The sequence below is a fragment of the Canis lupus genome, chromosome 9 (genome assembly GCF_003254725.2).
Source record: "Canis lupus dingo isolate Sandy chromosome 9, ASM325472v2, whole genome shotgun sequence".
Taxonomy (NCBI): Eukaryota; Metazoa; Chordata; class Mammalia; order Carnivora; family Canidae; genus Canis; species Canis lupus.
Genome location: NC_064251.1, coordinates 58,483,400 through 58,510,741, shown reverse-complemented (window position 1 = coordinate 58,510,741; position 27,342 = coordinate 58,483,400). Strand labels below are relative to the sequence as shown.

The 27,342-nt window shown below is 37.2% G+C and overlaps 1 protein-coding gene across 4 annotated transcripts in view; it reads left to right on the top strand.

Annotated features, from left to right (window-relative positions):
- Positions 1-27,342, top strand: part of PBX3 (PBX homeobox 3) — a 231,896-nt gene that overhangs the window by 185,636 nt on the left and 18,918 nt on the right. For all 4 annotated transcript variants that reach the window (XM_025475163.3, XM_025475161.3, XM_035721460.2 and 1 more), the window contains exons 4-5: positions 3,134-3,324; positions 12,265-12,400. In XM_025475163.3, coding sequence (XP_025330948.3) covers positions 3,134-3,324; positions 12,265-12,400 — 327 coding nt within the window. The remainder of the gene's footprint in view (positions 1-3,133; positions 3,325-12,264; positions 12,401-27,342) is intronic.

Below are 27,342 nucleotides of genomic sequence, written 5' to 3'. Positions count from 1 at the left end.
CCAAGTCTGAATAATTATAATTTGTTGCTTTTGCTTTTTGGTGTTCTATGAAAAAAGCAGCTTTAGCTCACAAAGTCACACAAGTACTTTTTCTCAAGATAACTATCCATTGATATGCAGTAGAAGTGCTTTTTATTTGTTTCCCATTTTGTTGCACAGAATATTCTGGACATAGTGAAGAATTGAGATGTAATAAAATGAATAATTTTTCTTGCTTCACCAAGGACATTCATAAATGGAACTGTCTTTTTGTGTGTTTGTGCGAATGCGTGGTGGTGAAGAATTAAAAAAAATCAAAGATGACTTAGTATGTGGTTACCCAAAGAGTTTTTCTTAGCACATTGGTCCCCAAGATACCATAGAGCTGTGCTGTCCAATATGGTTGCCACTAGCCATGGATAGTTGTTGAGCACTTGAAATCTGGCTAGTATGAATTGAGATGTGCTGTAAATGTAAAATACACATTGGATTAGAAAGTGTACCTCCCAAAATAATGTAACATACCTCATTAACCATGTTTTTAAAATATTGATTATGTGTTGAAATGTTAATAGTTTTCATATATTGGGTTAAATAAAAATATTTTAAAAATTAATTTCACCTGATTCTTTTTATTTTTTTTTTGAGGTGGCTACTAAGGTTTTATTTTGTTTTGTTTTGTTTTAATTTCATATGTGGCCTTGCAATGTATTTCTTTTGGACAGCACTACTCTAGAGAAAAGAGATTTTGTATCTAAATTTATTTGGGAAAAGTTGGCTATCCCATTCCCTCTTAAAGACTTATTCTGCACATTGCCATGTAGGTATCAAGGAGTCTTGCAAAAGCAAACAAAAATCTTTAAAAATTTTGGTTAACATTTTCCAAACATACTGTATTTTTGGACCATGTATTAACATTCTCTGAAACTAGCTATAGAAGTACATACTTTCTGATTCCAATATGGGGACATTGTTCTAGTCTAATTTTCTTTATTTTATTGATAAGAAAACGGAGGACTAGAGTTTGTCAAATTATATAATTTTGAAATCTTATGAACATCTTAGAGAAAGTGCAAGAAAAAAACATATATATATATTTCTTGGCAGGGTGACCACTTGTTTTCAGTTTGGCATAAAGTAGTGCAAGTAATATAATGGGGGACAATCTTTATTTTTATTTTGGTTTTCTTAAAGATAGAAAGAACTTCTGGTTTTAGAGCTACATAGTTCCTTAACATTTTACTGTGTCATAACCTAGGACAATAATTCTTAGCCCTTTTTAGTTATAAACTGGCTAAGAATCTGAAAAGAAAATAAAACTCCACAGGTTGTCCCTCTAGGTGGGTGGTATACATGTACACACAACTTGGATAAGATTTCAGGAAGTCCTAGACACTCTAAACTTATCCATGGACCACAAGTGAAGAATTCTTCACATATAGTTCAGGGATAATGTACTTATATGTGTTAATCAACATTACTCTCAAATTGTAATACAACAGCTGACTAGTCGGTATATGTTCATTGGATGCCTACTGTCTGTCTATACTGCACAATCCTAAACTCTGAAGAATCCTGTAAGTGTAACATAGGGTCACTACTCACTTAAATTGCTTAAGACTTAAAACACATAGGAGAGGAAAAAAAGCACCTTTAAAAAAGCACCCTTTAACTGACAAGCAAGACTCATTTTACCTCACCTTAGAAACATTTATAGCAAAGCCCCAGAAAGCTTAGAGTAACTAAAACACCCAGTACACACCCAGTGTACTTACTGGAAAGGTTAGTTCTCTAATGAGCAGTTAGAAAACCATCATGTGCTGTATGGGAGCAATGTTCAGGATATCTGTAGGGAAGTGGACATTATTATAGCTACAAACTATGTCTTGCTGTGACCAGTGACTCTTCTGTTCTCTTGCCCTACCAGGGGCATTTGTGCAGTAAGATACAGAATCTCTCCATCTTGCCTTTTTAATGAAAATGCCAAAAGATGTTCTTTTTAATCAAGGGTATAGACTGATGCTTTATTTACTAGAGCAGTAGTAGATTTCAGTGTAGACCCCATTACTTGGTTTTATCAATCTAAAAAAAATATAGGTGAACTGAAAGAGGAGTTGAGGGTTGTTAACTTAAAAGTTTGAGACCCAAATCTGATCCTTGTTTTCCTGCTGCACCTCCCCTGAAGAATTGAACTGCTTTTCCCATCTTCCACAGATAGCTTATATCTACTGATGAGGCCCACACCACAGCTAAATTATTCCGGGACATTGGCATGCCTAGTATCCAAGGCTCTTTACATACTAACATGGACCTGAATCCCTTCTCTTTCTCCACATACTCTCTCTCATCCTCTCAACTTACTACATATCATATTTCTAGAGTTTGCCTGGTATCTAGCATTCTTCCTAATTTCCACCTTTATCCACCTTTCAAAAATCCAACCCATTCTTAAAGCCCAGATATCAGCTTTGTGCAGTGGTAGTATCATAGTCAATGAGGTTTATCCAAGGCACAATTATTGCTAATTAAAGCCCAGATCTCACTCTGCCATAAAGCCTGATGTGATCTCTACCTCCAAATGAGAATACTTCCTCCTTGGAACTTAAGAAACATTCATATCTTCCTGTGACACTTTACACAGACTGCCTCGTTTGAGAATTCTCTTTTTTTATATATTTTATCATACTAAAGACCAAGTACACATCTTGCTCATTTCTCTATACCTAAATAGCATCGGGAAGAGTTCGCATTCCATAGTCCTTCAGTAAACATTGGCTGAATAAATGTAAAACCCCAGAGAAGAATAGGAAGTGGTTAGTATTAACAATACACATATATTCATATTTATACATAGGAGTTGGTAGAGCCTATCCTCCAATGGGAAAACCTCATTTTGCAACTGGGAAAAGAGTGGGTAAAAGGACAATTGAGTGCTCTGCCTCCTTTGCATGTTGGGCCATTCATAGTCTCAGAATTCTTGGTGCCCCATCTAACTACCACTGCCATTTGACAAGTGTCTTGGTTTCCATTTTACTCTACCCACTGCATAATCCATTGGCAATTGCAAATGAGATAGAAATTTAGATGTTAATGTTTGAGTGTGATAATATAAAATACCGGATTCCTAAGGAGTGACTTTTTTCCCCCTTTACAGGCATGTAATGAATTCACCACACACGTGATGAACCTTCTCCGAGAGCAGAGTAGAACACGTCCCATTTCCCCAAAAGAGATTGAAAGAATGGTGGGCATCATCCATCGAAAATTTAGTTCCATTCAGATGCAGCTCAAACAAAGCACTTGTGAAGCAGTTATGATTTTAAGATCAAGATTCCTTGATGCCAGGTATGTGAAGCCACAAATCCTTGTGTGGCTTTTTAAATTTTTTTTTATTTTTTTATTTTTTTATTTTTTATTTTATTTTATTTTTTTTGCTTTTTTTCTTTACCTCTTTCACTCCTTGTATATTATTTTCTGTAAAACTGGCCAGTTGGTCTTAGAGTCTTCTTTAATTTGGCTATAAGGGTTCTTCTCTACAATGGATAGATAATTCACCACATGGTGCCTGCACTGTGAATCCTCCTTTTGTCTGAATACTGTTTTTCTAAATCAAGGAAGAAAGCTTATCAGTTTCTTCTGTAAGGATGAAAATTTCCCTTTTATTTGAAACTTCTGCCAAGTTTTGCAGGAGTTAACAATTGTGTATGGTGTGTTGGAGATACCGGATGATGTAACAGAAATGTCAAGCTCCTACTATCTGTTGCCTCTGCAAGGATGCCTCTTGGGCATTGCTAAAACTTGTTATTGGTCTTCAGCTTTAGAAAGGAGTGTTTTTTTTTTTTTTTATGATAAGTTCTATTTTTATTTATTTTTTAAAGAATTTTTTAAAAATTTTATTAAAATTCAATTTGCCAACATATACCATAACGCTTAGTGCTCATCTCATTAAGTGCCTTCCTTAGTGCCCGTCACCCAGTTGCCCCATCGCCCCACCTACCTCCCCTTCTGCAATCCTTTGTTTGTTTCCCAGAGTTAGAAGTCTCTCATGGTTTGTCTTTGTCTCTAATTTTTCCCCACTCAGGTTCCCCCCTTCCCTCATGATCCCTTTCATGATTTTGTATATTCCTCATATGAGTGAAATAATATAATTGTCCTTCTCTATTTGACTTACTTGACTCAACATAATACCCTCCAGTTCCATCCTGGAAAGGGGTTTCTGTTTTGTTTTGCTTTCTCTCCCTTGCAATCTGACAAAGGTGATAAATCTAAATTTTACAATATTGAAGAAAATAATGAAGCTCACTTCTCAACTGGAAAACAAGGTGTGTGGGACAGTGTTTATGCCAGAGCTCCTCCTTCGAGCCAAACAGAGAAACATATGCCATCTAAAGATACTATACCATTCTCCCAGTTAAGGAAAGCCTTGTATCATTTTTGGTTCCTCCTTCTTCCACACTGAATTAGTCACCAGAACTCGCCAATGCTTGGTTTTCAGCCTTTCCCATATTCACTCTTTCTTTCCACCCTTACACTACTCTGTCCATCCTTCTGTATGTCTGGCACAGTTCCCTCTTGTGTCTCCTCCCTCCAGTCTCAGACCTTTTCTCACCCCTTCTCCACACCCCTTCTCCGGTTCTACAGCATCCCTGTGCTGCCCTCATTGCTTTGCTTAAAAACCACAATAGCTTTTCAGTGCTGAATAACTCACATACACACTTACTTAACCTAGCGTTTAAGACCTTCTGTGACCTGTTCCTGACTGAATTACTTCTTTGTTGTTAAGTTTCTTTGAAGTTTTATTCTATTTTAAAAATCCCAAGCTCACTATGGAAAATCGGAAAATCTATAGACTAGAAAGATACAGGATAAAAGACAACCACATTTTTGCTACCTAAAGGAACAAAACACTGTGAATGTGTTAGGTTATTTCCTTCTGTTTTGGGGGCTTTTAAAAAAAAATGTTGTGATGGTACAATATGCATGATTTGGTTTGATTTTTAAAACATTTACCATGAGGGGATCCCTGGGTGGCTCAGCGGTTTGGCGTCTGCCTTGGGCTCAGGGCATGATCCTGGGGTCCCGGGATCGGGTCCCATGTTGGGCTCCCTGCGTGGAGCCTGCTTCTCCCTCTGCCTGTGTCTCTGCTTCTCTCTCTCTCTCTCTCTCACACTCTCTCTCTGTGTCTCTCATGAATAAATAAAATCTTAAAAAAAAATTTACCATGAATAAACATTTTTATATAATATAAGCTCTAATTTTAAATGTCAGTGGTTGAAGTCTACCAAATGGGTATATGATAATTAATTTACCTAGCTATTCCTCCATTTTCAAGCATTTAAGTTGTCCCTACTAATTCCCATTATAATTTCTTTCTTCTTTCTTACCTTCCTTTCTTCCTTTCTGCTATAAGTATTTACTTATGCTGAAGATTATAAAAGTAAACAAGATAGGTTAACATATTTGCCCCAGTTGAGCTTACATTGTACTTAGGGAAATAGATAATCACAAGTAAACACATACAGGCATACCTTAGAGATGATGCAGGTTTGGTTCTAGACCACCGCAGTAAAGTGAGTATTGCAATAAAGTGAATCAAATGGATTTTTTGGCTTCCCGGTGCATATGGAAGTTATGTTTAGTTAGGTATACGATAGCATTTTGTCTAAAAGAAAATGTACATACCTTAATTCAAAAACACTTTATTTGCTAAAAAATGCTAACCATCATCTGAGTAAATTACAATCTTCTTGCTGGTGGAGGGTCTTGCCTCAGAATTGATGCTACTCACTGATCAGGGTGGTGATTGCTAAAAGCTAGGGTGGCTGGGACAATTTCTTAAGACAATAGTGAAGTTTGCTGCGTGATTGATTGTTCACAGTTTATCTATAGCATGTAATGCCTTTTGATAGCATTTTACTCACAGTAGAGCTTCTTACAAAATTGGAACCAGCCTTCTCAAGCCCTGCTGCTGATTATCAACTAAGTTAATGTAATATCCTAATCTTTTGTTGTCATTTCAACCATCTTCACCAAGAGTAGATTCCATCTCAAGAAATCACTTTCTTGACTCATCCATAAGAAGCAACTCCAGATCTGTTGAAGTTTTATCATGAGATTGTAGCAATTCAGCCCACTTCGGGCTCCACTTCTAATTCTAACTCCCTTGCTATTCCCACCACATCTGCAGTAACTTCCTCCACAAAAAAAGTCATTACGAAGGTTGGAATCAACTTCTCTTAACCTCCTGTTAATGTTGGTATTTTGATCTCTTCTATGAATCATGAATGTTCATAATGGCCTCAGAATGGTAAATCCTTTCCAGAAGGTTTTCAACTTACTTTGCCCAGATCCACCAGAGGAATCACCATCTCTGGTAGCTATATCTTTACAAAAAAAAATTTTTTTTTTAAGATTGTATTTATTGGGCAGCCCTGGTGGCTTAGCGGTTTAGTGCCACCTTCAGCCCAGGGCCTGATCCTGGAGACCTGGGATCGAGTCCCATGTCGGGCTCCCTGCATGGATCCTGCTTCTCCCTCTGCCTATGTCTCTGCCTCTCTCTGTGTGTGTCTCTCATGAATACAGAAATAAAATATTTTTTAAAAATTGTTTTATTTATTTATGAGAGACACAGAGAGAGAGGCAGAGACAGAGGCAGAGGGAGAAGCAGGCTTCCCCGCAGGACTCAATCCCAGGACCCCAGGATCACAACCTGACCCAAAGGCAGGTGCTCAAGCACTAAGCCACCCAGGTGCCCCTACAAAATGTATTTCTTAAATAATAAGACTTGAAAGTTAAAATTGTGCCTTGATCCACAGGCTGCAGAATGGATGTTGTGTTAGCAGGCATTGTGAAAATATAATCTCATTATCCATCTCCATCATTGCTCTTGGGTAACCAGGTGCATTGTCAACGAGCAGTAATATTTTGAAAGCAATCTTATTTTCCTGAGCAGTAGGTCTTAACAGTGAACTTAAGATACTCAGTAAACCATGTTGTAAACAGATGTGCTGTCATCTAGGCTTTGTTGTTCCATTGGCAGAGCACAGGCAGAGTAGATTTAGCATAACTCTTAAGGGCCTTATGATCTTTGGAATGGTCGGTGAGCATAGCTATATTAGTCCCTAGTGAGAGAGCCAGCTTGTTCTTTGAAGCTTTGAAGCCAGACATTGACTTCTCCTCTCTAGCTATGAAAGTCCTAGATGGCATCTTCTTCCAATATAAGACTGTTTTGTCTATACTGAAAATCTGCTGTTTAGTGTAGTCACCTTCATTAATGATCTTAGCTAGCTCTTCTGGATAACTTGCTGAAACTTGTACATCAGCATTTGCTGCTATACCTTGCACTTTTATATTATGGAGGTGGCTTCTTTCCTTAAACCTCATGAACCAACCCATACTAGCTTCCGACTTTTTTTTCTGCAGCTTCCTCATCTCTCTTAGCCTTCCTAGAATTGAAAAGTGTTAGGGCCTTGCTCTAGATTAGGCTTTGACTTAAGAGAATATGTTTGGTCTGTTTGATCTTCTATCCAGACCACTAAAACTTTTTCCATCATCAATAAGGTTGTTTTCACTTTCTTATTATTCATGTGTTTATTGGAGTAACATTTTCAATTTCCTTCAAGAACTTTTCCTTTGCAATCACAACTTGGTTGACTGGCTTAAGTGGCCTAGTTTTTGGCCTTTTACCAAGCTTAATGAAGACATACCTTCCTCACTAAGCTTAATCATTTCTAGCTTTTGATTTCAAGTGAGAGATGTACAACTCATCCTTTCACCTGAACACTTAGAGAACATTGTAGGATTATTAACTGACCTAATATCAATATTGTTATGTCTCAGGGAATAGGAAGGCCTGAGGAGATGGAGAGAGACGGGGGAAGGCTGGTTGGTGGAACAGTCCAAACACACACATTTATTAAGTTTGCTTAGATGGGCATGATCCTTGGCACCCCAAAACAATAACAATAGTAACATCAAAGATCACTGATCACAGATCACCATAACAAATATAATGATAAAATAAACGTTTGAAATATTATAAGAATTATCAGAATGTGACACAGAGACACCAAATGAACAAACGTTGGTAATATGGCTTTGATAGATTTGCTCAATGCAGGACTGCCACAAACCTTCAGTTTGTGAAAATTGCAGTATCTGTGAAGCACAGTAAAATGAGGTATGCCTGTGCACTGTAGTATTCTATTCAATTATGCAATGAAATGTAACAAGATGATAAGTGCTGTGAAGAAAATAAAACAAGATAATAGGCAAGATAATGATGGAAAGAGGATACTTTTAAATAGATTTTTATGGAAACTAGTATTTCAGTGAAAATCTTTATGCATTGAAACTTTGTGATCTTTCAGATTATTTCCTAATGATTAATGCTCAGAATTGGAATCATTAGATCAAAGTTTAAACATTTTTAATGTTCTCATTATATCATTAAATTGTTCTTTCCTATGCAAAATGAAAATCCCTCTTGGTCTTACCTGTTTCCTCTGACTAGAACCACTACCATCCCTTACCTCCTCCTCTCTCAACTCCCATCCCTGGCCTTCCACAGTAAGCCCTGTTCTCCCAACCCCATCCCCAACGTGGTCACCACTGATGAGTTGTCATATGTGAGGGTGTCCAGCGTGGAGCCTGGAATGGTGCAAGTGCTCGTGTTGGTTGATTTCATGAGACCTTGTTCATTCTTCCAGGCCTAGTCTAACTGCTCTCTTTTTAGGAAGCTTACTTAAATTACTCCACTGGATTGGTCCTTGCCTTTTCTCCAGTACTGAAACTACATTGTTACAGTTCTCTACACCAGACTTCATTCAGACCACCTTTATTATGGCTTTCCAGGAACATTTCTTCCCTTCCCTAGGAAGCCACATTGTCATTGAAAGCAACTGCCAAGTCTTGAACATTTATAATCCCCACAATTCCAGCAAGCTTCTTAAATGTAATAAGCTACAAAAGGTAACTTATTGACTAACTAGATGAATGAATATTTCTACTTCATACTTTTCATAGCTCAAGTCAGAGAGTTAAGGTAGTGTCAAAATGTCAAAAAACCAAACCAAAACAAAACAAAAACATTTCAAAATTGTTTATCAACTTTGAGTATTTTAATAAAAAATATTATGTAACAAAGATATTTAAAAGCACCTCCTTCAGAAAGAAATCCTTCCTAACTGTTACTATCCTTATTTCTGCTGATATTTCCCCATTCTTGTCAATATGGGTACTTTATTTTTTATTACATAACTGCATCATAATGTACATACCTAAATGATTTATTTTTCTTCCAAGAGGAGGAATTAACAAGTCAGAGTAAGCAGAGGCAGAATGAGAAGGTGACAGAGCTTGGAACAGAGTCCCTTCTTCCACAGAGACTGCTTTTAGTGATACTGTGATGCTGATGGAATGCAGCCCTGCGACTGAGGCTCTATGAGGCACAGCAACTGGGACTGAGCCCATGGCCTGAGGCACAGCCACTTAGACTGTGCTAAACCCTGGGGGAAAGAAACTTAGGGGGATGTTTAATGGACATTTTCTACAGAATGTTTTTCTTTTTTTTTTTTTTTTACAGAATGTTTTTCTAAAAAATAAAGTGTAACACCAAGTTGTTCTGTGTTATGCCTTCAAGTGAATGCAAACACTGAGCTTTGGTTCTGTCTATTTTTGTAGTGCCTTTTAGCAAGCCCTCCACACTGAGAAGGCAAGGTGTCTGCTCTAGGCAAACATGCCCATTCAGATACATGATTTTCTTGCTCACTCTAGCTTCTCATAAGGCCACACTCACAGTTTCTTGGTAATTGGACAAGTTGAAGCATGTACCTGCATGAAACATTTAAGAATAAATTTGCATAGATCCCTCTGCTCTTCTATTGGAAGGACTCTAGTTGTTTGGACATAACCAGACTATCTGGGGTGAGGTATTTTGTTCTGCTCCTAAATCTGTTCTCTGAGGTTTTTCAGTGTTTACTAAAACCTTTCCTAGGCACAGTCAACAAATGAGCTAAACTTATGTTCCTGTTCATTCCTCCTTTCATTTCCCAAAGAAATGCTCTTGTGTCATCTACTCCAGTATAGCCTCAGTCTTCTGCTGGACTCCGTGGTTTATTTTTGTTTGTTATTATTTAAAGATCTAATTGGTTTTATTCAACCATTCAGGAACTGAGCAAAGAAGGGCTCTCTGGACTCCATGTTTAGACTTCACATGCTTACATATGATGAAATGGAGTGGAATGGTTGGCTGGGGGAGTGAGGATTAGAACATATCTGAGGGCACAGCCATCACTCGGCTTCAGCCTATGACTGGCTTCTGAGAATGTGGGACTTGTGTGACTGATCTTCCAAGTTTTCCTAAGAAGCCAGAAACTTAGATTTTCAGGGGTAGGTCATTACTGTATGGTCTTCACAGATATGATCTGTGGGCCAGGTAATTATCTGTAGATTTTACAGTTTCAATACCTATTCTAGACCTGTTCCATCCTACTCACCCACACACACCTACTCATCAGAGCGTACCTATTCAAAGTGCCCCCAGGCCAGAGGAATGTGTGACTGCTGCAAAAATCCCAACTGCTGTTCTTGGTGTCTTTCTTTCCCTTTCCTTCCCTCCCTTTCTTTCCTCACCACCTCCTCCATTTAATTCATCATCACATCCTATTGATTTTAATACCTAAGTAGATGTTGAATCTCTTCTTCATTCTTTAGGAAACTACTGATGGTTTAACCTTCCAAAAAATTATTGAAATTAGGAAATTTCAAGACTCGTAACTTGAGGTGTTTTGATCAGACCTAGATTTCTTACTCCCTTCACTCTACCTTAATATTGAGACATAGATCACATACTTAACCTGCGATGTTAGTGACATCATTTAATCTCATAGGGTCTACACATTTTACAACTGCATGTACTGACTCTTTCCTGAGTATAGGATATCACAAGTGAGAAGATCATTAAATTATTTGGAGGACAGCATTAAGAAAATTATTTGGGGAAGTGTTTCCTAGTTACTGGAGGATCTACTTTAAAGTGAAATCTGATAAATGCTAATTTTCAGGCTGGAATTCTTTAAAATTGTAATAACAAAACCCAAATATAAATAACATTTTTGCTATTTGAAATAAATTGTTAGTAAATATTTGATCTTCTGCCTCTGCCACCCTTTTCCCAGTAAAAACAAAGAAAATTTCCTCCCCTACTCTTTCCCTTGTGAGCAAATCATGCCTTAGTCCAGATAGTTGCTTAAGCAGAAAAATTTAGAAATTCTTAATGTATTTTTTCCTTCTCTTCTTCACCCACTGTCCCCATCCAATCCATCACCAAGTCCTATTGTTTTTACCTTTCAGATAAATCTTGAATCATTTTATTTCCATTACTCTTACCCTATGCCAGGTTACCATCATCTTTCAATTTGAACATTGCAGTCGTCCCCTTAAATGTCTACAATTCTTTTCATGCCCTCCTCCAACTATTCTCAGCTGTCAGAATGATCTTTTTGGAACATAAAGCCTTTAATAGCTTCCTACTATACTTAAATCCAAAAATTCTTATGGATCTGTTAAGCCTGTATATATATATAATCCAGCTCCTGCCAGTCCTTTCATACGCAACTCACACATTCTCTGATTTTTACTGTGTTCCAGTCTCCTCTGCTCCTTTGAACTTTACAAGCTCGTTTCTGTTTCAAGACCACTTTCTCTGCTCATTCTTCTTCCCCTCTACTCTTTGTCTGACTAATGCCTACACATTCTCCAGATCTCACATTAAATGTCACTCCTTCAAGGAAACCTTTCCTGACTCTGTAATCTATGTTAAGTTTTCTCTATAGTTTTGTTATACTTTTCCTTCATGACACTTGATATGGTTATACTTTGTATTTATTTATTTCCATGATACATGTCTAATGGCTTTCTCCACCTAACTTTCTACTTTCTCCCTTAACCCTCCAATCTCCTATAAACTCTCTGGTAGATCTTACCTGTTTTGTTCCAACGGAATCTTCATTGAGTACCTATAACTCATTAGATCCTTGTTGAACAAATTAAAGAATCAAGTTAATTGTACTTCACATTCTTGTATTTTTAGTAATCCTACCTCTTAAAATGAGTTGAATAGTGCTTTGGAGGATGCCAAGAGCATAACTGTGATATTGTTGTATAAATCAGGCCTTAAGAATGTTTAAAAATAGAAATCTAATTTGTTGATATAATTCTAATCAATATATCCCTCTTTGGTTAAGGCTGATTATAACTATAATTTTCTTTTGGTTCTTGCCATAGACGGAAAAGGCGTAACTTCAGTAAACAGGCCACAGAAATCTTGAATGAATATTTTTACTCACACCTCAGTAACCCCTACCCCAGTGAAGAAGCCAAAGAAGAGCTGGCCAAGAAATGCAGCATCACAGTGTCACAGGTGAGAGGATACCATGGGTCTGTCTCGTTTCCCTACTGATATAGGAACCCTATTCTTCAGACTTATACCAAATTTCAGATCCATGTGTTCCATTATCAAGGAAGATAAAAGGAAAATACAGATATTTCCATATTTTTTTTTATTTCCATATTTTTATGCAAGCTTTTAAAGCTTAGGTAATTTTTTTTTAATCCTACATGGCAAAGAATCTAGATAATTACCCACAACCCCAGTGTAAATCTTCTATAGAGAGGACGTAAACATGCCATGGGGAGAGAGGGACACGGTTTATACTTAAGTGACTCTTCAGTAAATGGCATATAGTCCTGCTTCCCCTGATTTAGATGACTGACCTAAGCTTCTACCAGTGAGAAACCAATTTATTTGTTGCCGAAAGGAAATTTAATATAACTCTTTGGTGAAAGCTTTGAGAAATTCACTAAGTCTTTTCTTAGTAACCATGCTATGATATTCGTCCCAAGGATTTCTTTACTTCCTTGTTATTCATTAAAAAGAATTAAGTTTATACCTGTCACTGATTTTTAGTTGTTGTTTTTTTTAACATTTCTTTGTAATAAATTGTAGCCCTGAAATTAGCTGTCATCTTCTAACAAAAATACATTTAATTTAGGCAGATAGATAGGTATTTAGATTGAGGATTGGAGACAAATAAACAACTGTAATTCCTTATAAAATAAGTATATTTTACTGGCATTAGCTCTAAAATCAAATTTTATTTAAACACTCATACTGTTTATAGATTGACATCAGGATAGCTTTTCTTTATAGCATGCAAATGTGATAATTACCAACCAGCTATTGCAATGGAACTTATGGAAAAGCTAACTATTGGCAGAAATTTCAATGTTCCCTGTTGGTCATGGGACACAAAAATTTTAAAGTGGTTTCTAAATAAATACTCCTACTGTACATCTGAAGTCCAAGATATTAAAGAATCCCCTTCAGATTCCACTGAAAATGTTATATCAGTATTTTAAGTCATTGTTCTTTAAGGGATTAGAGTCTGGGTTTGAGAGGATTTCCAGCTTCTGTTTTGGCATTACTTCCCATAAAACCTCTAGATTTTCTTAGATTTCTAGAACAATCTTAGATTTATAATTAAGCTGTCATTTAAGAGTTAATGTCATTCTCTTATGAAATAGTGGCTTACCTTGATTCCTGTTGCTCAATTTGAATTGAAATATAGTTGATTTGAGTTACCAATTTGTGAAGACATATAGAGTGTGTTATAGAATACTCATTGCCACTTGAACTTTTAAGGAACAGTATAATATGCTGGGTCAGACAGGGAAGATGAAATTAAGTATTTTTCTGGTGTGTGCATTTCCCCTGAATATTAGTGAAAGGATCTGGCTCATGCTAAATGCCAGTTGATGATGCCAAGCCCAGTTTTCCAGCTCTCACAACAGCTCTCTGACTTTAGAATTCAAATATTTGCAGGTCCAATTTCATTAAAGTGTTTTCATGCTTGTTTCTTTTTTACTTCTATAACAGTTACCTTTGGAGAGTAACACAGATTGTATACTTTTTTATTTTTTTTGAAAGCAATACGATCGTGGCTTTTCATTAGTGTACTACTAGCATTTTGTGTGTCATGTAGGACTTGCCTAATACATGCTGTGTAATAAGTGGGAGAAAAGTTTCCTTCTAACTGCTCTAAACCAGGGAGGTTTTGCTCTGTTTCTAATATAGGCTAGGAACACATTACTTATTTTTTTTAAGTACATTCTTGTATTTATTTCACTTATTTTCTGATAGAAAAACAGCTTTGCTAGGTTTAAAAAGTTTTTTTGGTAATTGCTTGGGACATAAAAATAATAGAGACTTAGTCTATCTATAAAGCAGACTTGCTGACCTTTTTTTCCTCCCAGTTCAGCCTTTCAAATGCAGAATTTCAGGAATCAGTTTAAGCATTAAATTGTGACAATTTCCTTCCCTCTTTACCCTTTTCCTGCCTAAAGAAGTTAATTTCCCCTCTACAACTCTCCTCCTACACATCTCTGAAATAGGAACAATGATGTTATCGTTTTAAGTATTACACATCAGTTGGCTGCTAGCCTTATAAATTAGCGCCCTGTTGTTTAAGTTTGTTTAGAAGTGAAAGCAGAGAATGTTCCAGACCTGACAGGTTAACTCCTTTTTAAAGAGAAAAAGCATTGTTTAAAATATACATCATACTAAAATATAATTAAATTTAAAATCCAGAAATTGTTCATATACAAAGCTAACTTAAAAAAATTGAAAACAGGCAACTGTAGCAACAATATTTTTGTAGATTTAGGGTATATGAAACTGATTTATTCCTTATTGCTTGAAAGACTTTAAAATAATAAGTTAAAATAAGTAACGAACTTTCAGAAGAAAATGTAAGGAAATATTTTTAGTACTTGGAAGGTAGGAAAAAATTTCTTAAAAAGAACATAAAAAGTAGGGGTGTCTGGGTGGCTCAGTCAGTTAAGTGTCTGCCTTCGGCTCAAGTCATGATCCCAGGGTTCTGGGATCCAGCCCCACATCAGGCTCCCTGCTTCTCTGGGGAGCCTGCTTCTTCCTCTCCCTCTACCCTTTCCCCTGCTTGTGCACTCCCTCCCTCTTTCTCTCTCTCTCTCTCTCTCTCTCTCAAATATATAAATAAAATCTTTTTTAAAAAAGAACATACAAAGTATAAGCAACAAAGGAAAAGATTGATAAATTCAGTGGTAAAATCTTTATCAAAGTACTTAATAAAGGTTGAAACATCAACATGATACAACCATTTTGGTCAAGACTGGATCAGGCAAGAATCATCTGTAGATATTAAATCTAGGGGGAGGGACACCTGGGTGGTTCAGCGTTTTAGCGCCTGCTTTCGGCCCAGGGTGTGATCCTGGAGTCCCAGGATCGAGTCCCACATCGGGCTCCCTGCATGGAGCCTGCTTCTCCCTCTGCCTGTGTCTCTGCCCCCCACCCCGTAAATAAATCTTAAAAAAGAAAATAAATCTAGGGGGAAATTTTGATGACAATGATCTTAAAGTGGCTCTCCACAGGCCCTTTGTTAGTTGCAATGGTTTAAAAAAAAAGAAAAAAGCAATTATAGAGTAGAGAAATGGAACAAAATCCTAATCAGGTGATTAGAAGCAACATCACCAAAGAGGGACAGGTGGACATTGTGTGTAGTGTTTCATCTAAGAATGTACCCTGAATCTAATCACTAGAAAGCATCAGACAAACAAAATGAGGAGTGTTCTGTTAAGGAAAAAGGGGGAATGGAAGCAATATTCTTTAAACATGTCAAAGAAAGGCCATGGAAATGTTTCACAATAAAAGAGGATAGAGACATGACAAATAAACTCAATACCTGACCCTAGACTAGATCTTGTACTGAAGGGGAAAAAGTACCATAAAGGATATTGGGTTAAATTTATTAAGTCAATTATAATTTATAATTGTACTATAGTTATATAAGAGCTTATCTCTGATCTTAGGGAATACACACTGATTTATGTAGGGATAAAAGACCATGATGTATATAATTTACTCTCATATGTTCAGGAAGAAAATGTGTGTGTATGGGTGTTTATATATGTGTGCATGTATGTATGTAAACATAGACACAAACATGTATAAACAGAGAGAGAGTGTGCATGCATGAGTGCACACAGATGATCAAACAAATGGGGCAGAATGTTTAGTAAAAGGTGAATATGAGTAAAAGGCATACACAGATGTTCTTTGTACTGTTTTTATTTTTGCAACTTTTTTTTGCAAGTTTGAAATAATTTCCAATAAAATATTTTTTAAAATGTGAAGACAGCTCACAGACCACAAGAAAGTATTTATTTATTTTATTTTTTTTTTAATTTTATTTATTTATGATAGTCACATAGAGAGAGAGAGAGAGAGAGGCAGAGACACAGGCAGAGGGAGAAGCAGGCTCCATGCACCGGGAGCCCGATGTGGGATTCGATCCCGGGTCTCCAGGATCGCGCCCTGGGCCAAAGGCAGGCGCCAAACCGCTGCGCCACCCAGGGATCCCAAGAAAGTATTTATAAGTGTATAAGCAAGATTAAAAGCCCAAATACATAAGGAATTCCTACAAATTATTATTTTTTTTAAGATTTATTTATTTATTTATTTATTTATTTATTTATTTATTATGATAGACATAGAGAGAGAGAGGCAGAGACACAGGAGGAGGGAGAAGCAGGCTCCATGCCGGGAGCCCGACGTGGAACTCAATCCTGGGGCTCCAGGATCGCGCCCTGGGCCAAAGGCAGGCGCTAAACCGCTGAGCCACCCAATTCCTACAAATTATTAAGAAAAATAGAACATATTTGAAAAATAGGCAAAAGACACAAACAAGGACCTCACAAAAGAAATCTAAATAGTCAATTATATGAGAAGATCCTTATTAATAATCAGGAAAATGTGATTCAAGAACTGTGATGAAATAACATTTTACATTACTCAGATTGTGGCAGAAAAATCCTAAATTTGACCATACCGAGTCCACACATTGTTGGCAAGAATATACAGTAGCAGGAACTCTTACATATTCTTGGTAAGAATGTAAATGGATATAGCATAGCCACTTTAAAAAACTTTTGGCATTATCTTATAAATTTGAATATACATATACCATTCAATCCATAATTTCACCTCTAAGTGAAATTGCTCTAGAAAACTTATGAAAAAAAAAAAGAAAACTTCTTGTGTATGTATTTCAGAGACATCTTAAGAGCATTCATTGTAACATTGTTTGAAATGGCAAAAAAAAAAAAAACTTGAAATAAGACAGTTGTCCATTGATTGGGGGAAATGGATAAATCCATTGCAGTATAATCCCATAACAGGTTACTATATAGCCATGAAAAAGGATGATCTGCAACTACATATACTCAGTTTGAGTGAATCTTAGAAACATAGTAATAATGAGTGAAAAATGCAGATTGCAGAGGATGAGACTCTTGATCTTGGGGTTATGAGTTCAAATTCCACATTGAGCGTGGAACCTGCTTGCTTGCTTGCTTGCTTGCTTTCTCTCATGAGCCGGGGAGAGAGGCAGAGGGAGTGGGAGAAGCAGACTCCCTGCTGAGCAGGGAGCCTGACTCAGGGCTCAATCCCAGGACCCCAGGAACTCAACCCAGTCACCAGGTGCCCCTAGAGACTACTTTTTTTTAAAAAGTTCAAAAACAGGCAAAATTGAACTTCTGTTAAAAGTCGGGATAAAAGTGGTTACCTTTGGGAGAATAGTGATTGAAAGGGGATGTTTTTGTTTTTTTTTTTTTTTAAGTTTTATTTATTTATTTGAGAGAGCTCATGTGCACACTTGCACGCACGCGTGTACACACACACACACACACACGAAGTGAGGGGGTTGGGGGAGCAGACGGAAAGGGAGAAAGAAATTTCCAGAGCTTCATCTCCCGACCCTGAGATCATGACCTAAGCCAAAACCAAAAGTCGGACACTAAACCAACTGAGCCACCCAGGCACCCTGATGATTCTTGATCTAAATGATGGTTCATGGGTATCTTCATTTTTTAGAAAATTCATCAAACTCTCTACTTATAATGTGTGCCCCTTTTTTGGCATATATATATTCCACTTGACTAAAAAGTTTGCTACCTATACAACATCAAACCTGCCCTCATGGAACTTATATTTTCCTGGCAGAGTACAAACAGATAAAATAAGTAAATGAGATGATAAATTAGAATAAAGTGGTAGGTGTTATGGAGGAAAAAAAGGAGGGAAGAACAGGGAGTAAAGTGTGCAATTTTTAATAGAGTGGTAAAGAAAACCCTTTCTGGGAAAATATTTTTTGGTAAAGATTGAAGAAGAGAATGAGCAAGCCATGTGGCTAATAGCTAAAGAATGCAAAGGAGTCAAGGAGAAGCAGCCCCCTGTTAGGGTGTCTTTGCAATAATCCAGGCAGAAGATGACAGTGGTTTAGACCAGAATATTTGTAGTAGAGGTGGTAAGAAGTGGCTGGATTCCAGATAATTGTGAAGATACAGCTAGGAGGGTTTACCAATAGATGAAATGTAGGATGTAAGAGGAAAATCAAGGAGGATTTGAACATTTTTGGCTTGAGCGGCAAAAAAATGCAGTTTTCTTTAAGTGGATGGGGAAGCTTTTGGGAGGAGCAGGTTTTTCAGGGGAAGGGAGGGATAAATAGTTTGGTTTTGGACATGTGAAGTTAACATATATTATAGTTTTTTAGGTTCGCTATATATTATATAAATAGGTACTAGTAAGTGAAAAATTTATAGTTAATGTTAATCTGACATTAATTTGTGGTAACATATTATAAATGTCCTTAACATAGAATTACAGGTTGAGCTCAGAATTTGAGACTGATTTCCCAAGGCTTGGTTTGGTTGAATAAGCTGGCGTTCCCCATTTTTTACATAACACCCTGAAAAGTCACAAAAGAAGAAATTATTTCAAATGTCATAAGCATTGAGAATCATATTTAAATTGTCATGTATTCTTAATTAGTGAAGCAAATACTAATATGCTTTTACTTTTTGAAATTGAGCTAACTTGCATTGATTATTCAAATTAGCAAGTCACCAAAAAATTCTATTGTTCTCCTCATTCCAATTTTGAGTTTAAAGAACTCTGGCCCTACTCTCCCTGCTATGTGTTTTTAGAATGAAAAATGTTCTCTTATTTTTCATTGCTACTGTAATTGAAGTGTACTGTAAAGAATCGATTGAGGGTTTGGTTTCTTTCTTTTTTTTTTTAACAGATGAGAACCTGAAATACTACTGCGATTAATTGGCAACATTAAGATTCATTCATTCATTCATTCATTCATTCAACTAACGTATTTTAGAGCTTTTAAAGTGGTGTACAAGATCCACTTTTATAACAGTCTAGTGTAGAAAAATTATTATCTAACTCTTACAGATGAAGAGACTGATGTTCAGAGAAGTTAAGTGGTTTCACAAAGTCACAAGTCTTTATGAGTGGCAGAACTGGAGGTTCTTCTTACACAGAGGTTCTTGATAAAAAGCAAGAAACTGGATTTCTACTTCTTTTTTCCTGCAAGAGGCAGTGTGATTCCTCTATCTCTGGGGCCCCAGCTGCAGAGCCCTGGTTTGCAAGGCATAAGCCTGGGCTTCTATCACTAGGGCTGCATCATTTCTCCCTAAGCTACTTTAGACACTCCAGGCTAGTTAGTAGCCTGAGGTCTCCTTACTCATTAAACTACTTATTCCAAAGCAGTGAATATTCAGTAAGCTAATTAAAATTTGTAAGTAAGATTTCCTTATTAAAAAAAAAATCTATTAAAATCAGGAGAAGCCCGTTAAAATAATAATTAGAGCAGGAAAAAAAGGGATGACTATCAAATTACAGTATCTTGTTCAGCTATCCATAAAGGCCTGTTCAGTTGTTTTGGCAGGAGACAGGAAGCTAGGAGTGGATTTCTACTGTAAGTATGCAGCCGGTGAACTGGTGACAAGGTGAAGGAAAGAGACAGCTATTTTGTTAAAGCGGTTCTTTCACTTGTTTTGAAAGAAGGCTACAGACCCTGTGTTCTATAAAGGCTCTGCTTGTGTGTCCTGGTGGAGGTAGACGTCATTAAACAGCGTGCAAAGAACAAAGGAGCAGGTTGTAAAGAGTTGGGAGCTTTGAGGATGCTGTAACAGAGTACAGATAAGGCATGTATCTGCGAGGTTTAAAGAAAGCAGAGACCTCTGGTCTGTTTTTGTCATCTTCCCTACAAACAATAGTGCTGTCATTAGTAGGGCACTGAAAGTTTGCTCCAGTGATATCAGGTGTTTTATTTATTTTAAATTGCTCCCCGCTCTTTTTTTTTTTTTTTTTTAGGAAATCTCTTAACACTAGTTTGATCATGATGCCCAAACTAAGGACAGAGAAACTATTTCCAGCTTAGATGTGGTAGTTTTCGAGATTCCCCCTACCTAGAAGAAGCCATGATCAGAATCATGGTCCCTCCAGATTTTATCCTCTTTGCCTTCTCTTGCTTCCATGTATTCCCAGCCGTCTCTCCTCATGCCTGTCCCTCATCATTGCATCTCACCTTTCCAGTTCCTTGCTTTTCTGAGGCATGTCAGACCAGTAGGCCAATACATCAGGCAGGGTCCCAGCAGAAAACAGATGGCACATTCAAATTAGAGTCATCCGAGGAGACTTTAATAAAGTGACTATTTCCAGAAGCGTGGGCAGAGTGCAGGGAAACCACAGAGGGCGGTGCCAGTGATGCTCAGTTCTGTTCCTACCCCTTGCCCTGAAGAGCTGAAGGATTACCAGAACCCAGCCAAGACATAGAAGCTGTATTTGGAAGGATAGTAACTAAAACTCTAACTAAAGACAGTTTTACACGAAGGCGTCAGAGGAACGATTGCTCTGACAGTACTTTCTGACCTTTTCCTCATCTCCCTGCATTGACCTCCTTTGACCAGAAGACTCAGGGTATACAGGTTATCCTCCTGGGGCCCAGAGCAGAATAGAGAGGAGGGAGTGAGAAGTGAACAGAAGATTGATAAAATATAGCCCGAAGAACAAAGGTACCAGATTAGAACAGGCTCCAAGTTCAAGCCCTCTGGTTTCTCACTCCTCATGTTGACTCTGTGAAATTCCTACCCCAGGAGATCTGGCATTCTCCAGAGATGCTCTTGGTCTTCCTTTGTCCTTGTGTTTTGGCTTCTCTTCTCCTTTCCTGATTTTTCTGTCAGCCATGCACAAGCATATTACTTTTCTAAAATGAATATGGATTTTGAGAGTAGAAACTACAATGTAAATAAATTAATTTAATCCAGCCAAAAGTATTTGGGCTTTTGGGCTATTCTCCTAATGCACTCAACAGGTCCTGAGTGCCCCATTTAAGTATTGTGCTTGGCACTGTGGCAACAAAGGTAAATTAGTTAGTGTTCTTCTCCCTAAGAATTGTCAGATTTCTTGGAGGAGACAGACAAATGTGTTACTGACAGAATACCAAATTTACCTAGGGGGTGCATAGGGGCATGTGGTGCCATTTTGGATATAAGAATGGGTTTACTTTCAACTGAGAGAATTGGGAAGGTTCCCAACTTATTGTTCTGTGACCTCTGGCTGGGCAAGTCATTCAGCCTCACCTTGCCTCATTTCCTCATAGGTATAATTTGGATAACAACAGCATGTACTTTATCAGGTTATAGGAATTTCAGTGAGATAATATATGTAAAGTGCCTAGCAGAGTGCCTATCACAGAGTAAGGAGAAGATGTAATAATAATTATTATTATGCTGTTTATCCTATTTCTCCTGCCTGGAATGGTCTAACCCTGCCTCTCCCCCCACAAAAATGTGTAAACATTTTAATTATTGCATTTTCAAAGCTCACTTCAAATGTCAGTTCTTCAAGAAAGCATTCCTTATACTCCGAGTTCATATCTTCCATTATATAATCTCCTAGATTCTTATACTTTTCTTTGATAGCATGTATCACAATTATAACTAAATAATGAATTCTTTTGTTTTTAAAGTGAACTTTGGGGCACCTGGGTGGCTCAGTTGGTTAAACATCTGACTTTGGCTCAGGTCATGATCTCAGGGTCCTGGAATTGAGCCCTGTGATGGGCTCTGTGCTCCGCGGGGAGTCTGCTTGTCCCTCTCCCTCTGCCTCTTCTCCTGCTTGTGCTTTCTCTGTCTCTCTCAAGTAAATAGATAAAATCTTAAAAAAAAAAAAAAATGAAGTGAACTCTACACTCTATGTGGGACTCAAACTCAGGGCCCTGAGATCAAGAGTTTCATATTTCACCAACTGAGCTAACCAGACACCCCAAATAATGAATTGTTCTAATTTTACTTTTTTTTTTTTTTTTAATTTTTATTTATTTACTTATGATAGTCAGAGAGAGAGAGAGAGAGAGGCAGAGACACAGGCAGAGGGAGAAGCAGGCTCCATGCATCGGGAGCCTGATATGGGATTCGATCCCGGGTCTCCAGGATCACGCCCTGGGCCAAAGGCAGGCGCCAAACCGCTGCGCCACCCAGGGATCCCTGAATTGTTCTAATTTTAGTATATGTGCTCCTGAAGCAAGCACTAAGTAATGAATTGTTTAATGCTGTTCCCCTGATAGATGGTGAATTCCATGTTGATTGAGACTGCAGTCTTATTCAGCACTATATTCTTAATGCGTAGCACAGTGTCTAGAACATTGACATACAATGACTGTTTAAGAAATGATTTAGGTGTAGTAAGTCAAGATTGAGCCTGATTAGAGAAGGTCTGGAATTATGATGTGGAGATGTTTAGATGTCTGCATTTATGCCTACATTTATGAGGTTGAGCAGTTTAGATGTCTATTCTGCATTAATTTATTCAACAGTATTAATTCAATTAGTGATTTTTGGTCACTACAAAAAAGATTCTGTCCTTGTGGAGCTTATATTCTAGTGAGGAGAGAAGAATAATATATACCTTAATTGAGGTATGTATTAATAAAATATTATATATACTTATGAATAATAATATAATTATATATCATGTCATATAATAAGTGCTACAAAGGAAAGTAAGGAAGATAAGTGTTTCTGAGTTGGGTGGTATGATCAGATTTATGACAGATAAATTTAGCACCAATGTATGAGATCAGTTTGAAAGGGAAACTACTAAAATGAGAGTGACTACATAGGAGATTATTGATATAATCCAGGAAAGAAATGACAAGGATTCAAATTAGGGCACTGAAAGTAGAAAACAGAGATGAATTTGAAAAGCACTTTGAAGGTAGAACTTTTATTTTGGAGATTGGGTAAACAACTGGATATGAATATGAGGAGGAAAGAGTATTACAAGATGGCTGAGGTTTTTAGCGTAGATAATTTTTTTAATTTTTATTTATTTATGATAGTCACAGAGAGAGAGAGAGAGAGAGAGAGAGGCAGAGACACAGGCAGAGGGAGAAGCAGGCTCCATGCACCGGGAGCCCGACGTGGGATTCGATCCCGGGTCTCCAGGATCGCACCCTGGGCCAAAGGCAGGCGCCAAACCGCTGCATCACCCAGGGATCCCTTTTTTTTTTTTTTTTAATTTTTATTTATTTATGATAGAGAGAGAGAGAGAGAGAGTTTAGCGTAGATAATTAAAGATGGTGTTAATAGTATCTGATAAAGGAAAAATCCTTGTTTGATGGAGGGGAAATTAAAGGTCTGTGATAGTTATGCCAGGTTTGCATTGCCATCAGTATCTCAGTTGGAAAATGTTCAGTTTGGAAGTATAACCTATGAGAAAGGTCAAGGTTAAAGATGTAGCTTGGGAGTCATCCACTTAAGTTCAATCCAAAAGGATGTAGATGCCCCTTCAGATCACTACATTTGTATCTGTGGGGTAATTGCTGGATCATAGGGCAGCTCTATTTTCAACATTTTGAGGAACCTCCACAGTGTTATCCACAGTGGCTGAACCAGTTTGCATTCCCACCAACAAACAGTGTAAGAGGGTTCCCCTTTCTCTAAATCTTCACCAGCATCTGTTGTTTCCTGACTTGTTACTCTTAGCCATTCTGACAGGTGTAAGGTGATATCTCACTGTGGTTTTGATTTGTATTTCCCTAATGCAGAGTGATGTTGAGCACTTTTTTATGTCTGTTGTCCATTTGTAGGTCTTCTTTGGAGAAATATCCATGTCTTCTGCCCATTTCTTGATTGGATTATTTGTTCTTTGAGTGTTGAGTTTGATAAATTCTTATAGATCTTGGATACTAGCCCTTTATCTGATAAGACATTTGCAAATATCTTCTCCCATACTGTGGGTTGTCTTTTGGTTTTGTCTACTATTTCCTTTGTGTGCAAAAGGATGTAGTCCAGGAACTTGTAGATGAGAAGAAAATAACAGGGGAAATGACATTTCCTTGGGTCATTTGTTAGTTCTGAGAGTGACTAAGAGACTGAAAGGTTAAGTAATGCTTTTGACAACTTTGTAGGGGGTTGGTGTCCAACTCTCTAGGATCTACCAGGGGAGGCTACCTATTTCCCAGAGAGAAGCCTTAGACTCCTAGGGCTGCACCCTACCAAGAGTGCATGGAAGTACATAGACTCACAGAGACTTTAATTCTGCTTCAAAATACCACAGTCCTTGAAATTGGATTGCTAGTACTTGTAGGTGCCTGGACAGAGCAAATAAAATGATTTTTATAGAAAAAGATAGCAGCATTCTAGGCTTCAAGCTGTTTCTGTAAACAAAGCAAATACAACATTGGGCACATAAGCAGGGAAAAACAGACACACAAGAAGACATGGCAACATGGACTAAAACCAATAGAAACAATAGAAAATAGAAAAAACCCATAGAAATCTAGAAAATAAAAGGATCAGATATGGACTATAAAATAACTCTGCTTAATATACCTAAAGAAATAAAAGATAAAATGGAGAATTTTGTCAGAGGATTGGAAACCATAAAAAAGTTCAAATGGAAATTTTAGAACCAAAAATACAGTAACCAAAATCAAGACTTCAGTGTATGGATTTAAAAGCAGATTAGACATAGTTGAAGTGAGAATTGGTGAATGGGATGATGAGTCATAAGAAAATAACAACCCTAAAAAATGGAGAGACAGTAGGATAGAAAATCAGAAAAATAGGGACATTGAGGATGCAGTAGAAAGTCTAACATTGGGGCACCTGGGTGGCTCAGTTGGTTTAGCATCTACCTTTAGCTCAGGTCACGATCCTAGGGTCTTGGGATCAAGCCCCACGTTGGGCTCCCTGCTCTATAAGGAGGTGGCTGCTCCCCCTGCTTATGTTTTTTCTCTCTGTCAAATAAATAAGTAAAATCCTTTAAAAAATAAGATAAAGAGTCTAACATAAATGTAATTGAAGCCCCAGAAGCAAATGTAAGAGTGGGTCAGAAGCAGTATTTAAAATGTAAAGGCTAATAACTTTCCAAAACTGATGGAAGATTCCAAGCCCTAGATTCATGAAAATCTAGAGTCCCCAAACAGAACAAGTATATAGAAATCCACACTAATCACAGTTGAAATAAAAGCCGCTAGAAGAGAAAATAAGATTGCCTTCAAAAAGAAGCAGCGGTTAGACTAACAACTGATTTCTAAATTAAAAGAATAAAGCCATAATATAGTGGAATGATATCTTTAAAGAGATGAACTAAATTAAACATCAACCTAAAATACCATATCTGCCAGAAACATCCTTTGATAGACAAGTTGAAATAAAAATTTGTACCCCTTTCTCATGAAAGGAAGTACCAAAAATACTCTTCATGCAGAAGTAAAAAAAAAAAAAAAAAAAAACACCAGATAGAGTTTGGGAGATGCAGGAAGGGGTGGAAAAGCAAAGGGTAAATGTATGTGTGTGAATATAAATGAATATTGATTGTTTAAAATAATAATAATGTCCTATTGGTTTATAATATGTATAGAATTAAAATATATAACAATAATGCCTCAGAAGTTATGAGGGGAAGTTAAGTGTTCAAACATTCTTGTGCTTTCTGCAAAAGCTAATAAAAGTACCAGTTAATGTAAAAGTACCAGTTTGACTTTGATAGTCATGAATGTGTAATTTCTAGGGTAGTCCTATAAAGAATACTAAAAGAATATATAACTTGGGATGCCTGGGTGGCTCAGTGGTGGAGCGTCTTGCATTTGACTCAGGTCATGATCCCATGGTCCTGGGATTGAGTCCTGCATCAGACTCCAGGTGGAAGCCTACTTCTCCCTCTGCCTATGTTTCTGCCTCTCTTCTCTGTATCTCTCATGAATAAATAAATAAAAATCTTTTATATATATGTAGAACTTCTAAACTAATAAAGAAACAATTTTTTAAAAATTGCTTAAAAAGAAGGAATGATTTTTAAAATAAGCAATCTAAAAGAAGGCAAGAAGGGGGGGAGGGGAGAGCATGGTAAGTGGGACAAATAGGAAGCACTTAGTAAGATGTTAAGTTTATATCCAAATAAATATACAAGTAATTCCATTAAGTATAAATGAATTGAGTACTCTCAGGCAAATATTGTCAGGTAAGACATAAAAATGAAACCTAATTATATGTGTTCTTTAAGAGACCCATCTAACAGTTGTTTTTTTTCTTTTTAAGATTTTATTTATTTATTCATGAGAGACACAGAGAGAGAGAGGCAGAGACACAGGCAGAGAAAGAAGCAGGCTCCATGCAGGGAGCTCAACATGGGACTCGATCCCAGGACTCCAGGATCACGCCCTGGGCCGAAGGCAGGCGCTTAACTACTGAGCCACCCAGGGATCCCCTAAGGGACACATCTAAAACATAAGGACATAGAATGAAAATAAGAGTATGGGGGAAAATATAACCTATAAACAGTAACCAAAATAAAATTGGTGTTTCTCTGTTAATAGCAGATAAAAAACACATCAAGGCAAAAAGTTTTACTAGAGATGAAGGGAGGCACTAAATAATAATGACACAGTGGTTCTGTATTTGTGTGTACCAAAATAGCAGAAGCTCAAAAAACATAAGGCAAAACTTACAGAATTTCAGGAAAAATAGGTAAGTCCACAATCACAATAGATTTTTGCACATTGGAACCCCCCCCCCCCCAAACACACACACACACACAATCAGGACATAGAAAGGTGCTTCTGAAATATTAGCACACATAAGAATGATCTGGAGAACTTGTAATACAGATTCCTGGGCCTTGTTCCTGGAAATTCAATTCAAAGGATATATAATGGGTCCTGACAATTTGCAGAACCCAAGTGATGCTGATGGTTCCAGAACCACACTTTCAGAACCACATAATTAGCAAACAACTTAATGGATATATGCGGAACACTATATTCAACAACTACAAATGCATGTTCTTTTTAAGTACTTGCAGAACATTTTGAAAGTTAACTGTATTCTGGGCCGTAAAATACCTCTCAACAAATTTTAAATAATTTAATACAGAATATGTTTTCTGAGTACAGTGGAATTAAACTCCAA